Genomic DNA, 12,248 nt, shown 5'->3' with positions numbered 1-12,248 from the left:
CAACAACAATTGCTGGGTAAGAGTCTTTATTTGTCGTCGATTACAAAAGTCTCCTCTTTGACGAAAAACTCCACAACTTCCTCCTCTACGTTCTTCGAGTCGGAATCCAGCTCATCGGTGTCAATATCTGGAAAAAAAAATTTATAACGTTTTAATTCCAATCGTTCAAGGCATTAGAAAAGTATTATTTATTTTCAAGACAATTGTGCAATAAAGTCTACGCTTGAAATATTTGTAGACAAGGTAGCATCGTTTATTTATTAATGTACGCATATATTTATAGCGCTAAAAATGTTACCGCACACAATGTTGTTATATCATATAATACGAGATGAATATATGTAGCATACTTACTGCAACGTAATTCGAGACGGCGCTTCTTTTGGTTGGTATATTCTTCAATGCGCTTCGACCGATACTCTTCAAATGCCTTCATGAGTAGGCAACGTTTCTCAATCAGCTCCTATAAAGTTAATTAGTTGTTAAAATCGTTATCATGATCTTTGAGAAATCCATAAAGAAAATACATTCTATTATACATATGACTTGCATTTGTATATATTATTCTTAATCACTTTAAATTAAGACAATTTTTGAAGAAAACTGAAATGTAACTGTCGTAAAGTAGTTAAAGATCGAATGTAAAAATAAAAAAATTTTCAATATTTTAGGAGAAAATAATTAGTGAGAAAAATTTCTTATGTCGAACGATGAAGAAGCGTTTGACACGAATAATCGAATGTACCTTTGAAGCACGTGTCAATCGCATTCGGTCTTTGCTTTCAAATTGTGCCGAATACTTCTTCAAGTTCTTTTTTATTTCTTTAATCTGCTCCGCAGTGAGCAGAGTCGGTGGTCGCGGCCGCCAGAGGAGCTGGTTGAAGGCATTCAGGTTGACCCTCTTTAAGATTCGGCCCTGGAACGTCCATATCCAGTAACCGTTGTCGACGCTGGTCTTCCAGCTCGACACCGCCGTGACGACGTACCTGAAATTAATCACAAAGAAAATCGTAAAAATTGATTCTTGCTATTGTATAAATTTGTTAAAATAGATAGACAAAATGTAAATTACAAGTATACGATGATTTGTATCTTTGCTAGCAGTTTTTTAATGTAATATTGAATCAATATTTCGGAACAAAAATTTAATAAAAAAACTACTGGTAAACTTTATTAAATTACTAAAATTTCATCTGTCGGTCAAAATTTCAAAATTTTTATAAAACGATCTTGTTTTTGCAAAACATCAAAATCCAGCAACAAAATTTTTTTATAATTAGCTTCTTTATTGCGCAAACTTTTCCAAGTTGCTCTAAACTCACCTGCCAGTGGGGTCCCATTCCACGTCCGAAGTTTGATAATGATCAGTCGAGTTCATGATAGTAAAGTCATTTGTATCGATGAATTCCAAAGCGCCGGCCATTGTCGTCAGACCAGCAAGAACGATGAATTGGCCCGATGGCGACCAGAACAGATGATTACAAGCTTTTTTCTCTAATCTCTCTGTTAGAAAAATAGTTCAAAAATGGTTTATAGAAGTACGAAGCAAAAACTGGCGAGTTATTGATTTAATCCAAGAGAAAGTAGAAAAGACAACAGAAATTCCGTTCTACATAGTCAACTTACTGAGGAGGGCGGGTTGGTGGCCATAGCGCACTTCGTAGAAACTGACGTTCACGCTAGGTATCTCTCCGTGGATGATGGCAAACTTGCTACCAACCGGCTCCCATGCAAACGCGTGAATCGGCTCCTTTATCTCCACACTGTCCACGGGAATCTGCTTTTCCCGCATGTGGAAGATTTCAAAGTTGTACGACATGCCCTGTAAGCCGAAATAGAAACAATTTTTAACGGCCATCAAAGATGTTTGCCATAAAATTAAAAAAAATAAGAAGTACTGAAGCAACTGACCGTATACTTCTGCTCTGTCTTTTCCTTGCGTTTGGCGAAGCGATCGACTTTCACACATAGATAATCGCCGGACTTTTGCCAGAAGATTTTGCAGTCGGCCACGTTGAACAAATTCTTATTCCGTATTTCATTGCGACTGAAAAGAAGAAATTGTTCAATGAAGAATCAGCATTGTTTATAATTCGATGTAATTCAAGATTAGAGACTCACTTCGGAATTTCGAGCAGAGTTACTCTTGCTGGTACATCCTTGTCTTCCGGTACCCAATAAGCAAGAATGTTGTCCGTCGGCGACCAACTAAAATCTCTGATTCCTGGGATCTTGATACTCTTTTTGTCCAGCAACCCAAACGACTGAAAGATTGAATACGATGATAGCGGTAATCAAATTATAAAGAGAATGGAAAAAATTTTGATCAAAGTTTCGAATTTAGAAATCCTAAAAATTTATAGATATTGTTTCACGAAAATTCTGTAAGTAAAAAATACTTTTAGAAGTACTCACTGGAGTTTCATAGACACTGAGCACATCTTCTCCCATTCGTGCCAAATATTTGTCGTCATGTGACCAGCGGAAAATTGGCCAGACGGAAGATCCATCGGGGAAGAAGGACCGTTTCTCCTGACTCGACAAAATGTCCCAGATTACCAAGCGTTTCGAGTCCCCGAGATCCGTACGTGGAGTGTAAGTGACCAAGTAACGCTCGCCGGGCGAATAATCGATGCACTCAACACCTCGCTGACTGAATCTGGCCTGCTGGGTGAACTGCGGGCCACCCCACAGTGCAACTCCCAATTTGTGGAATGTGGACAGATACGTGCCTAGTGGCGACCATTTTACATAGGTCTCAGTCCAGCGCTGATATCAAGAGAAAAGTAAACGCGTTAATTGTTTCATTCAGTTTTTTTTTAGTTTCTAAACCTCAGATTGATACCAAAATTACTTAAATATTTATTTAATTAAAATTTAAATATTTAGGAATAAGATATTGAAAAGTTTATAGCAAACTCAAGAATTCCATATCTACTTCAAAACAAATTCCTAAAAATTTAAATTTTTTTTTAAATAATAGATATAATGAAGTCTGTTTATTGTTGACATTTTTGTTCCAAAAATAAGGCTACTCACATTACGTTCTTCAAGCAGAGTGGGCTCTGGCGCAGAATTCTGCCAGATTTGCACCGACACGCCCGCCCCATTGCCACAGAGAACACAAAACTGATCATAAGCATCTGGTTCCAGTAAATGATAGTGCAAATCATTAGCAGCTTTGAAAGGCTGAGCTTTTGGCGGTTCCCAATCCTCAGGAATGTCCTCAAACTTTTTGAAATCCGTGAAAAGATTGACCTTAAATGTATGGGATTTATCTATTTTATAATTGTTGGTAGATTTCACTGCTGTCAGCGCATTTAAATGGTTGTTGTATTCCAGGAAAATGTATCTGCCAGAAGAAAAGGAAAAGAAATTAATTTTATGGAAGATAAAGTTTGTGAAAAACACTTTCTGTAATTTTCTTAAACCAAAGGCTTCTGCCTACAGGATGCGTAACGCATCCCGTGGCCAAGAGCCCTCAGATCAAACGAATCATTCAGATTTACCCTTTAGTTTTTCCATCACTTTCGTTCATAGGATAATACTGGTTAACTATTGTGCCAAATTTTCCTAACACCTTATTAATAACAGACTGAAGCTTCTCCAATTTGTCAGGCTCCACTCGAGGTACATTGTCCACAACAATTACAGATTCTACCCCATCTGTTTCTGAAGGTTTCTGCTTCAAGATATCACCGAGTAGCTCTGCAAAGTTAAGCAATGTAAATATAAATTTATATTAAATTATATACAAAGTTGCGGTAAGTATCCAGAATAGCTGCCTCACCTCCGATTTTGATCCAATTTGGCTCTTTCGACGCGTTTTTTTTTTTTTTAACTTTTTCCTTTCACAAAACTGTCGCTCTCCTCCGCGAGACGAGATATTTAGTGTCAAAGTTGACGACTTTTCAGGTTAAGAAACCTGTCACTTCGACGAATTGCAGCGACATGAGTATGTGCTGCGGTCACGCGCGCATGCGTACTAATAGAATTGTGCACGAAATACATAATATATTTTCGATAATCATTAATTGTAAGTCGCAAATCCACGTTAAGTAGTATAATTATGAACCTTGCTTTGCGTAGACACAGGGGGTCCGCCCCCCCGGAGGGGGGGACACAATACCCTATGTCTACGCAAAGCAAGGTTCATAATTATACTATTTAACGTGGGTTTGCGACTTACAATTAATGATTATCGAAAATATATTTTGTATTTCGTGCACAATTCTATTAGTACGCATGCGCGCGTGACCGCAGCACATATCCATTTCATCGAAGAGACAGGTTTCTTAACCTGAAAAGTCGTCAACTTTGACGCTAAATATCTCGTCTCGCGGAGGAGAGCGACAATTTTGTGAGAGGAAAAAGTTAAAAAAAAAAAAAAAAAACGCGTCGAAAGAGCCAAATTGGATCAAAATCGGAGGTGAGGCAGCTATTCTGGATAATTACCAAAGTTGCTATTAAAAGTGTGTTGCAGTATATTTAAAGTATTTGAACGAAATCAACATCGTCAAACGCGTTATGATTCCCTTCATTGATTATGCGTACTTGTAAATATCCACTCTTCAATATTTGTCCTTACAAAATGAAAATTTTAATAGGTTAGATCACAGCCATTGACGATCAAAATGCGTGAAAATAGTGACATCGCAACATCATTGAGATTCGGAGAATTTTGGAATCAATTATCAAAAAATTTGAGAAACGATAAGTAATATGATAAGCGTAATGCACGATTTTTATAAGTAAAATCGCATGCCACGTTGAGAATATGAAGCTCGCCATGCTTGCAGCGGAATGCGAGCGAGGAACATGTTGCGAAATAAATAGAAAATCGAAAGACACTCACCCTCATCGCTAATATCGTCGACGAAGCCCTCGGGATCGCTGAAGTTTGGTTCCTCATCGTCGTTTATCGGATCATCGTTGGCTTTTGCAGTTTCTTCATTTTGAGCGGCTTTTTCCGCCTGCGTTTTCTTCGCCATTTTAACAATCACGAACTCCTTTCAGCTGTAGATCCGCGCCATCCGCAAACTTCATGGAACAGAGTTGCCAGTCATGAAATTACAGTATAGCCAGTCGGTTTCATATACGTTTCTTGAGTTTTAAGAGCTTAAGCTCGTTTTCAAGACCAAAATTGATTCAAGAATGAAACTAGCACCTCTGTCGGAGTGGAAGTAAAACACGTAAAGCCCGTATCAGACTACGCATTGAAAATTGAAAAGTAAAGATTGAAATTTGACCAATCGAAACAAAAGGAGCTAAAGCATTATGTCACATATACTATAGATGGGAATATATTGAAGTGAGTAAAAGCATGCGCACGGACAAACCTTGTGTCATTCGCTATCAGTGGCTTGCCGCCATAACTCTATTGTACTGTGTTTTCGTTTCCATTCATCAGAAGTTTGCTGTCATTCGATGAAATTTAGCAAGATGAATATCACATCAGCAGGTAAAATTTGTTAAATAATTTTCTACTACTCAAAGTATATGAATTCTTCGTTAATTGTTTGAGAATTTGTTTAAAGTGCATAAATTTTCGCGTGATGATTTGCAAATCATGCAAGACGTAACCTCGAACGTAACCTCTTTCGATAATTTTGGAGCATATATTTTTAAAAATAAAAATGAAGTCAAATATAGAAGTCACACAAGAATTTGTTGAACAATGAAGCATTCATTGTACATTGAATATTTTATTTTTTTATTGGTTTTGTGTGTTTATTACATATAATTTTTATTGTAATATATAATAATTTCACAATATGATTATAACTTTAATTTAAATGCAATTATAATTTTTGCAGCTGGTATTATCTCTTTACTGGAGGAGCCAATGCCTGAATTGAAGGTGTTTGCTTTGAAAAAACTGGACATGATAGTTGATGAATTTTGGCCCGAGATTTCTGAGGCTATAGAGAAGATGTATGTAATCAGAAACTGTCAAAAAACTTCATCTTTGCATGATTCATAATATATTTATTAATTCATGTTCTATTGTTGCGTATTATTTCTTAATTTTACTTTCTAAAAATTGATGTTTTTTTTTACAGTGAAATTCTGCACGAAGATAAATTATTTCAACAGCATGAGTTAGCTGCTCTGGTTGCCAGCAAGGTGTACTATCATTTGGGGAGCTTTGAGGACTCTTTAACATACGCTCTTGGAGCAGGCGAGCTGTTTGATGTCAATGCTCGAAATGAATACGTTGACACTACTATTGGTATTTAAGAAACATTATTTTTATCATAGTTTTTTAAGTATTTGCTCTTAAATACTTGTCTTTTTAGCTAAGTGTATCGATTACTACACCCAGCAACGTGTTTTGGAGGCGGAAAGCAAGCTTCCTCCAGGTAGCAAGGGCATTGATCCTAGACTGGAGGGAATTGTGAATCGAATGTTCCAACGTTGCCTGGATGACCATCAGTATCGTCAGGCCTTGGGCCTCGCGCTGGAGACACGTAGAATGGACATATTTGAAGCTGCTATCATGCAGTCTGTGAGTGCTAATTTCATCATTGATTTTTATGTACTTCATAATCAGGATGTGTATTATCTGAAAAAATCTGATAATTTTGCGATTTATATTGATTTATACTAACAAATTTTTTTTCCTTTTCAGGATGATGTGAGCGGAATGTTGTCGTACGCCTTTCAGGTTGCGATGAGTCTTATCCAGAATCGTGGATTCCGCAACACAGTGCTCCGCTGTCTTGTCAGTCTCTATCGTAATCTCAATACACCCGATTACGTCAATATGTGCCAGTGCTTGATCTTCCTGGATGATCCACTGGCAGTGGCCGAGCTTCTAGACCGCCTGACCAAGGGCTCGCACGATTGCGTGCTGATGGCTTATCAGATCGCCTTCGATCTGTACGAATCCGCGACTCAACAGTTCCTCGGTCGTGTCATGCAAGCTTTGCGAGCTACCGCGCCCATCCCGGGAGCATTAATGGTTAAGCCGGTAGTTAAACCGGCCGCTGCCAGTACTACTAAGAACGCTGAAACCAATACTGAGTCCGCAAATATGGAGACTGATGAGGGGACTGTGGTTTCCACTGCGGAAGAAAAGACTCAACGCAGTGTTGAAAGTTTGGTAAGTATTGTTTAACTGTTTAATAAAAAGTACATTAAAGAAATAAATTTAAAGTAATAAAGTTGTTAATATTAATATTTTTTTTAAAGTTAGAATGCATTTTTGATGTTAATACTTTATTTGTGATCACTGATGGGTGATATTAGTTAACAATAGATATTAATTTTTGCGTTTTCTTTTTTCAGAACGCAGAAGAGAGAGAACAACAAGAACGCGTAGACGCTTTGTCCAGCATTCTGGGCGGCGAAGTATCTATCGATCTGCATCTACAATTCCTTATTCGCAGCAATCATACCGACATGCTGATCTTGAAGAACACTAAGGACGCAATACGAGTTTCGATTTGCCACACTGCCACTGTGATAGCGAATGCCTTCATGCATTCCGGCACAACTAGCGATCAATTCTTGAGGTACGCGTTAATTTTTAAGACTTTTAAAGGTTGAAGATTTTCGATGAATTATAGTTTCGTTATAGTTTTTTGTTGTTAGCATTTTCTATTCTTAAGAGAAGGAAACGATATGAAAAATTAACCTTTTAACAAAGTTAACGAAATTTTTTTAATTTTCTAAAATTTGTAACTATTAAGATTTTTCGATTTGAAAGAAAAAAAATTAGAACTTTTAGAAATAAAAAATAAGGTTTTTTGCGACGTTTTTAATTTCCTGTAAACTTTTTTTAGAGATAATTTGGAGTGGCTGGCTCGAGCCACCAATTGGGCGAAACTGACTGCGACGGCTTCCCTGGGAGTGATACATCGAGGACACGAACAGGAAGCTTTAGCCTTGATGCAATCTTATTTACCGAGAGATTCCGGTGCTGCCGGTGCTGGATATTCCGAAGGCGGCGGTTTGTACGCCTTAGGACTTATACACGCTAATCACGGGGCTGCCATTACAGATTATCTCTTGGGTCAATTAAAGGATGCTCAAAATGAGGTACATTTCCATAAAAATGTTCTCTTATGCATTTAATAATTCGTTAAAATAAAATATATTTTTTCCTTTCATTAATTATCAATTTATATTACGTTGAAAAATTTTTGTTTTGTTGCGTTAAATATTTGCATGAATTTGTCAAATTATAAGGTAAACGTTCTAGTAGCCAAACATTTAAGAATCAATCATTATTGGAGATCTATTTTTCCTATCAAAATAATATTTTTCTCAATTTTTTATACGTAGTAAAGATTAAAGTTTATTAAACAAAATGAAATGTCCGATGTTATATCTTTCTAAAATGAAATGCATACGATTGATGCGATTTATACGTCGAAACTTCTTTCAGATGGTTCGTCATGGTGGCTGCCTCGGTCTTGGATTAGCAGCAATGGGCTCTCACAGGCAAGACGTTTACGAGCAACTGAAGTTCAACCTGTACCAAGATGACGCTGTAACGGGTGAAGCGGCCGGAATCGCCATGGGTATGGTTATGCTGGGATCTAAATCCACGCAAGCGATCGAGGATATGGTTGCGGTAAGTTTGATCTACGTTTCATGGCTCTCGCTTTATTTTAATTTACATTTAAAACGATACAAAATACTTACGATCTAAGAAAAATCTAAGAAATCGGAAACTTTCAAGAAATTCTTTTTTGTCTGGAGAAGAATTTTATTAGAATTCGGAGAATTTATGTTGAAAACATCGAATCTTTATTTCTCTCTTTCGCTCTCTCTTACTTTTATTTTGTGATCAGCTGATTAGTCCTTTTCAGTACATTGTTAAACTTAATATTTGATTTTTCAATTATTTTTTTATGAGTAAGTTTTTTTTTTAGTAAGAAATGTTAAGAAGTTTACGTAGTGGAAGTTTAATTTTATCTTCTCTTATTTAATTTTCTCAGTTTTACGACATTAGTATAATTAACGTCAAAGAAACGGTTTCAACGTTTCAAGTGTGTAAAAGAGCGCGCGCCAAGATTAGTACTCTGAGCGTTTAGCACTGCAGAACTCTTATGTTTTTATTACGAAGCACATACTTTTAGCTTAATATTACGTATCTAAATGGTTTAAGAGGAAACAGAATTTAATAATGGAGAAATTAAATTCTTTTCGAGGCAACGGGTGCGTTCTTTAAATAAGCGCAAGATCAAATGGGAAAAAATCGATAGTATAGTTAAAAGTCTTTTGGAATTTATTTAAAATTTTTAATATTTTTAATATTTCTACGTACAAATCTTTGACTAGATCTATGATTTTATTATTTGTTACACAATAAATCTCAAAATTTGTAAATAGAAAAAAAAACGAATAAGTATCAGTCAAAAAATATGGAAAATTGAGAGTATTCGTAAAAAGTTATTTTTAATGAACACACAAATATGTGTAAAAATAATTACACAAAAATAATAAGATAAATTCTCAACCGAGAGCAAACGGTTTTTCGCCGGCAGTCTGCAAAATATATGTTTCATGTTTCGCTGAAAATAATACAAGCATTAATGAATCAATTAATATTTGAAGAATAATATTTTTGTGTTCCAAAAGAGACAAATACCTATTAAATGGATCAATTAATTCTGTCCTTCAATTTTAAATTTTGTCGCTTTAAAATTTTACCAATATTTTGACAATTGAGTCATTATTGCATTAACGGCAAATAAATAAAGAATAAAGAATTCGGTTAAAAAACGGACAGAATTAATTGACATGCTTAATATATGTCAAAAAATGAGAGCGCGTTTTACATATTTTGGATCGTTTTACATATTTTGATCTACCTATGAACACATTTCGCCGGCGCAAAACCCTTTGGGATTCATGATAGATTCAACGTAATAGAGAAAAGCCCTCGAGTGTGCGCTTCCAATTGCCGCGACATCGTCTGCAAATTGCAAACCGGTTAGTTTGCGAACGTTAATGAACCGACGACGAATGTCGCCGGGATGAGCTTTGTTTACCGATTCATCTGATAGGGCCACATCCTGGCTGCTTCTCGCCGCCATTAGGATAAAAGTCGGAAGTGTCGGTCGCCGCTTTTATGCCCACACTTTTTGTTCGTTGGACTCGAATGCCAAACTCGCAGTATCGTGTGAATCAAACATCGATTTTAGTTTTTTTCAATTCAAAATAATCAGCCAAATCAAAAAATCTGAAAAAACTCGGAATTCTCAAGGAATTTTTATTTTTTTTTTGGAGAATTTTGCTCCTATTTTGTGACGAGTTAATTAGGCTTTCGTATTTCTCAGTACTTTTTCATATCTACAATAATATTTGAAACTTAAGACTTTGTTTTAATTCTTTCTTTATGAATGGAAAATAGTAAGAATCACTAACTTATTTTAAATTTTCGCAAAGCAAATATGTATTCTACGAAACTTGGAAAATTTACGTTTGTAAAATACGCTTTATTTTCCCTGGAAATTTGACTGAAAATGCCTGGAGAATCGGGGAGTTCTCTCAGGAAATTTGTTTCCACAGTCAGTAGACGCTCTGCAAACGTTTCTTACGGGACTCACTTCGGCAATTTCATCGTGAAACGAGCACGGAGGCCGGTGACATGCGCTCCCAAGGAGTATCCGATTATCGTGGTCGTATCAGGATTCAGAGCCGCGTTATTCTCTAGGAAGTCCAGCGGAAAGGCTATTCGTTGTGGCACACGCTATTCACGGTTTTCCAGATATCCGCGACCGCGTTCCGCGAATCGATCAAGATGACATTGTAATCACCGACGCTGAGATAAGCTGCGGATATCGGGACGGGAACATTAATAAAATAGAAATTGATCTCCGCGAAAAGTACAAAAAAATTTGTGGAATTTTAATTAAATTTTCAGAGGTCGGGCAATTTAGGAATTTAAAGATAAAGAAAGAGGAGAGTAAAGATTATATTATTATATAAGAATTATTAATAAGTTTTAGAGAGAGAAAGAATTTGATTCGCGTGTTTGAGGAATTTAAAGCTTCGGTTTAATAGCGAAAATGAACGAGAAGCGATTGTCTAATAAGAATTTGAAAAGTTGAGCAACGTGGGCGAGTCAACAATTTTTCGCACAGTTATTAGAAAATAAATATTTATTTTAAAAAATCAAATAATGTTGAAAAACATGATAATTCTGTGAAAAAATATGTTGCTTAAATTTTTATAATAAACACTTATTCCTTAATAATTTTGCGGAAAACGTTTCACTCATCTACGTATTAATATCAATATGCAGTGATTTTATCATTCCGGATCATTAAAGATTCTGTTTCTCCTCTCCGCAAGTAATCAGTCGCGTGGGATGATCAGGATTCCAAGAACTGTTTTTCACGCTAATCAAATCATCGATGAACAATTACTGTCCACTTTGCGAATTCTTCCTAAAGAAAAAAAAAAGTTAATTCAAAACCGACATATATATATATTTTCGCGTCGGTATTTTCGAGCACGCTCACCGGATGTATAAATAAAACGTAGTTTTCTCCGCAGTTGCGTAGATTTTATCGAGTTTAGCGTGCGTAAAAACATGTTCGTTCTTATCGATTACATGTGTCCCTCCATAATCGTCGATGAGAAACACGCAATTCTAATTCGTCGCAATAAATGCCGATAAAGAAATCAAAAGTAATATGCTGTGAACAAAAGATACACATTCGTTCGCAACGATTGAAACAAGATTTATAACTTAAAGATAATTTTTTTTTTTCACGAAAATACAATACAGGCAATTTTTTTTATCACCATGTGCTACTGCGAGATAGTAAAACGCAATATTTCTTTTTCACAAATGCGCAACCGAGAAGAATAATTTTTTTCAAAGCAATTTTAATCCGCGAGTTATTTTTTACATACGCGACGCGATCGCCGACAAAACCGTCATTTTCACCGAAAGTTGGCGCGAGTCGTTGAAAATTCTGGTTTTGCTTTTTCCAATTTTCCAATTTTATAGTCGGCCGATAAGTATGCGTTCAATAGACGGTGCGATAAGCCGCCGATGACATCGATTGATAGGCATAATTCAGATCAATCGAGCTCGGAGGCAGATTAAAATGAGATGAAAGAAGATATTACATTCGATTGCAATACAGCTTTCTTTTTTTCTTGATAATAACATTGCGATAGTTTACAATACGTTGATAAAATTCTGATAGTATTATAGATATATATATTATATCATAATATAAATAAATGAAATTTTTGATTAGAAAGATAATTTCAAGTGT

The 12,248-nt window shown here is 35.9% G+C and overlaps 2 protein-coding genes and 1 pseudogene across 3 annotated transcripts in view; 1 reads left to right on the top strand and 2 right to left on the bottom strand.

Moving 5' to 3' along the window:
• Positions 1-9: 9 nt before the first annotated feature.
• On the bottom strand, positions 10-5,073 carry eIF3b (eukaryotic translation initiation factor 3 subunit b). The gene is made up of 11 exons (XM_012360128.2): positions 4,856-5,073; positions 3,510-3,708; positions 3,040-3,352; positions 2,416-2,769; positions 2,122-2,264; positions 1,912-2,047; positions 1,627-1,822; positions 1,323-1,503; positions 746-986; positions 355-463; positions 10-127 (listed from the first exon to the last, which is right to left on the bottom strand). Exons 1-11 carry the CDS (start codon positions 4,989-4,991, stop codon positions 27-29), a joined length of 2,109 nt encoding a protein of 702 aa, XP_012215551.1. The 5' UTR covers positions 4,992-5,073; the 3' UTR covers positions 10-26.
• Positions 5,074-5,314: 241 nt separating this feature from the next.
• Rpn2 (Regulatory particle non-ATPase 2) overlaps positions 5,315-12,248 on the top strand; it is a 39,637-nt gene continuing 32,703 nt past the window's right edge. For both annotated transcript variants that reach the window (XM_012360126.2, XM_012360125.2), the window contains exons 1-8: positions 5,315-5,461; positions 5,817-5,934; positions 6,063-6,232; positions 6,300-6,508; positions 6,632-7,105; positions 7,291-7,517; positions 7,788-8,043; positions 8,393-8,581. In XM_012360126.2, the coding sequence (XP_012215549.1) occupies positions 5,428-5,461; positions 5,817-5,934; positions 6,063-6,232; positions 6,300-6,508; positions 6,632-7,105; positions 7,291-7,517; positions 7,788-8,043; positions 8,393-8,581 (1,677 nt within the window). In that variant the 5' untranslated portion in view covers positions 5,315-5,427. The remainder of the gene's footprint in view (positions 5,462-5,816; positions 5,935-6,062; positions 6,233-6,299; positions 6,509-6,631; positions 7,106-7,290; positions 7,518-7,787; positions 8,044-8,392; positions 8,582-12,248) is intronic.
• LOC137000408 (pancreatic triacylglycerol lipase-like) lies at positions 8,589-11,905 on the bottom strand (annotated as a pseudogene).

This window comes from Linepithema humile, chromosome 6 (assembly GCF_040581485.1).
Source record: "Linepithema humile isolate Giens D197 chromosome 6, Lhum_UNIL_v1.0, whole genome shotgun sequence".
NCBI lineage: Eukaryota > Metazoa > Arthropoda > Insecta > Hymenoptera > Formicidae > Linepithema > Linepithema humile.
The sequence above is the reverse complement of the archived record's forward strand: the minus strand, read 5'-3'. Positions and strand labels throughout refer to the sequence as shown.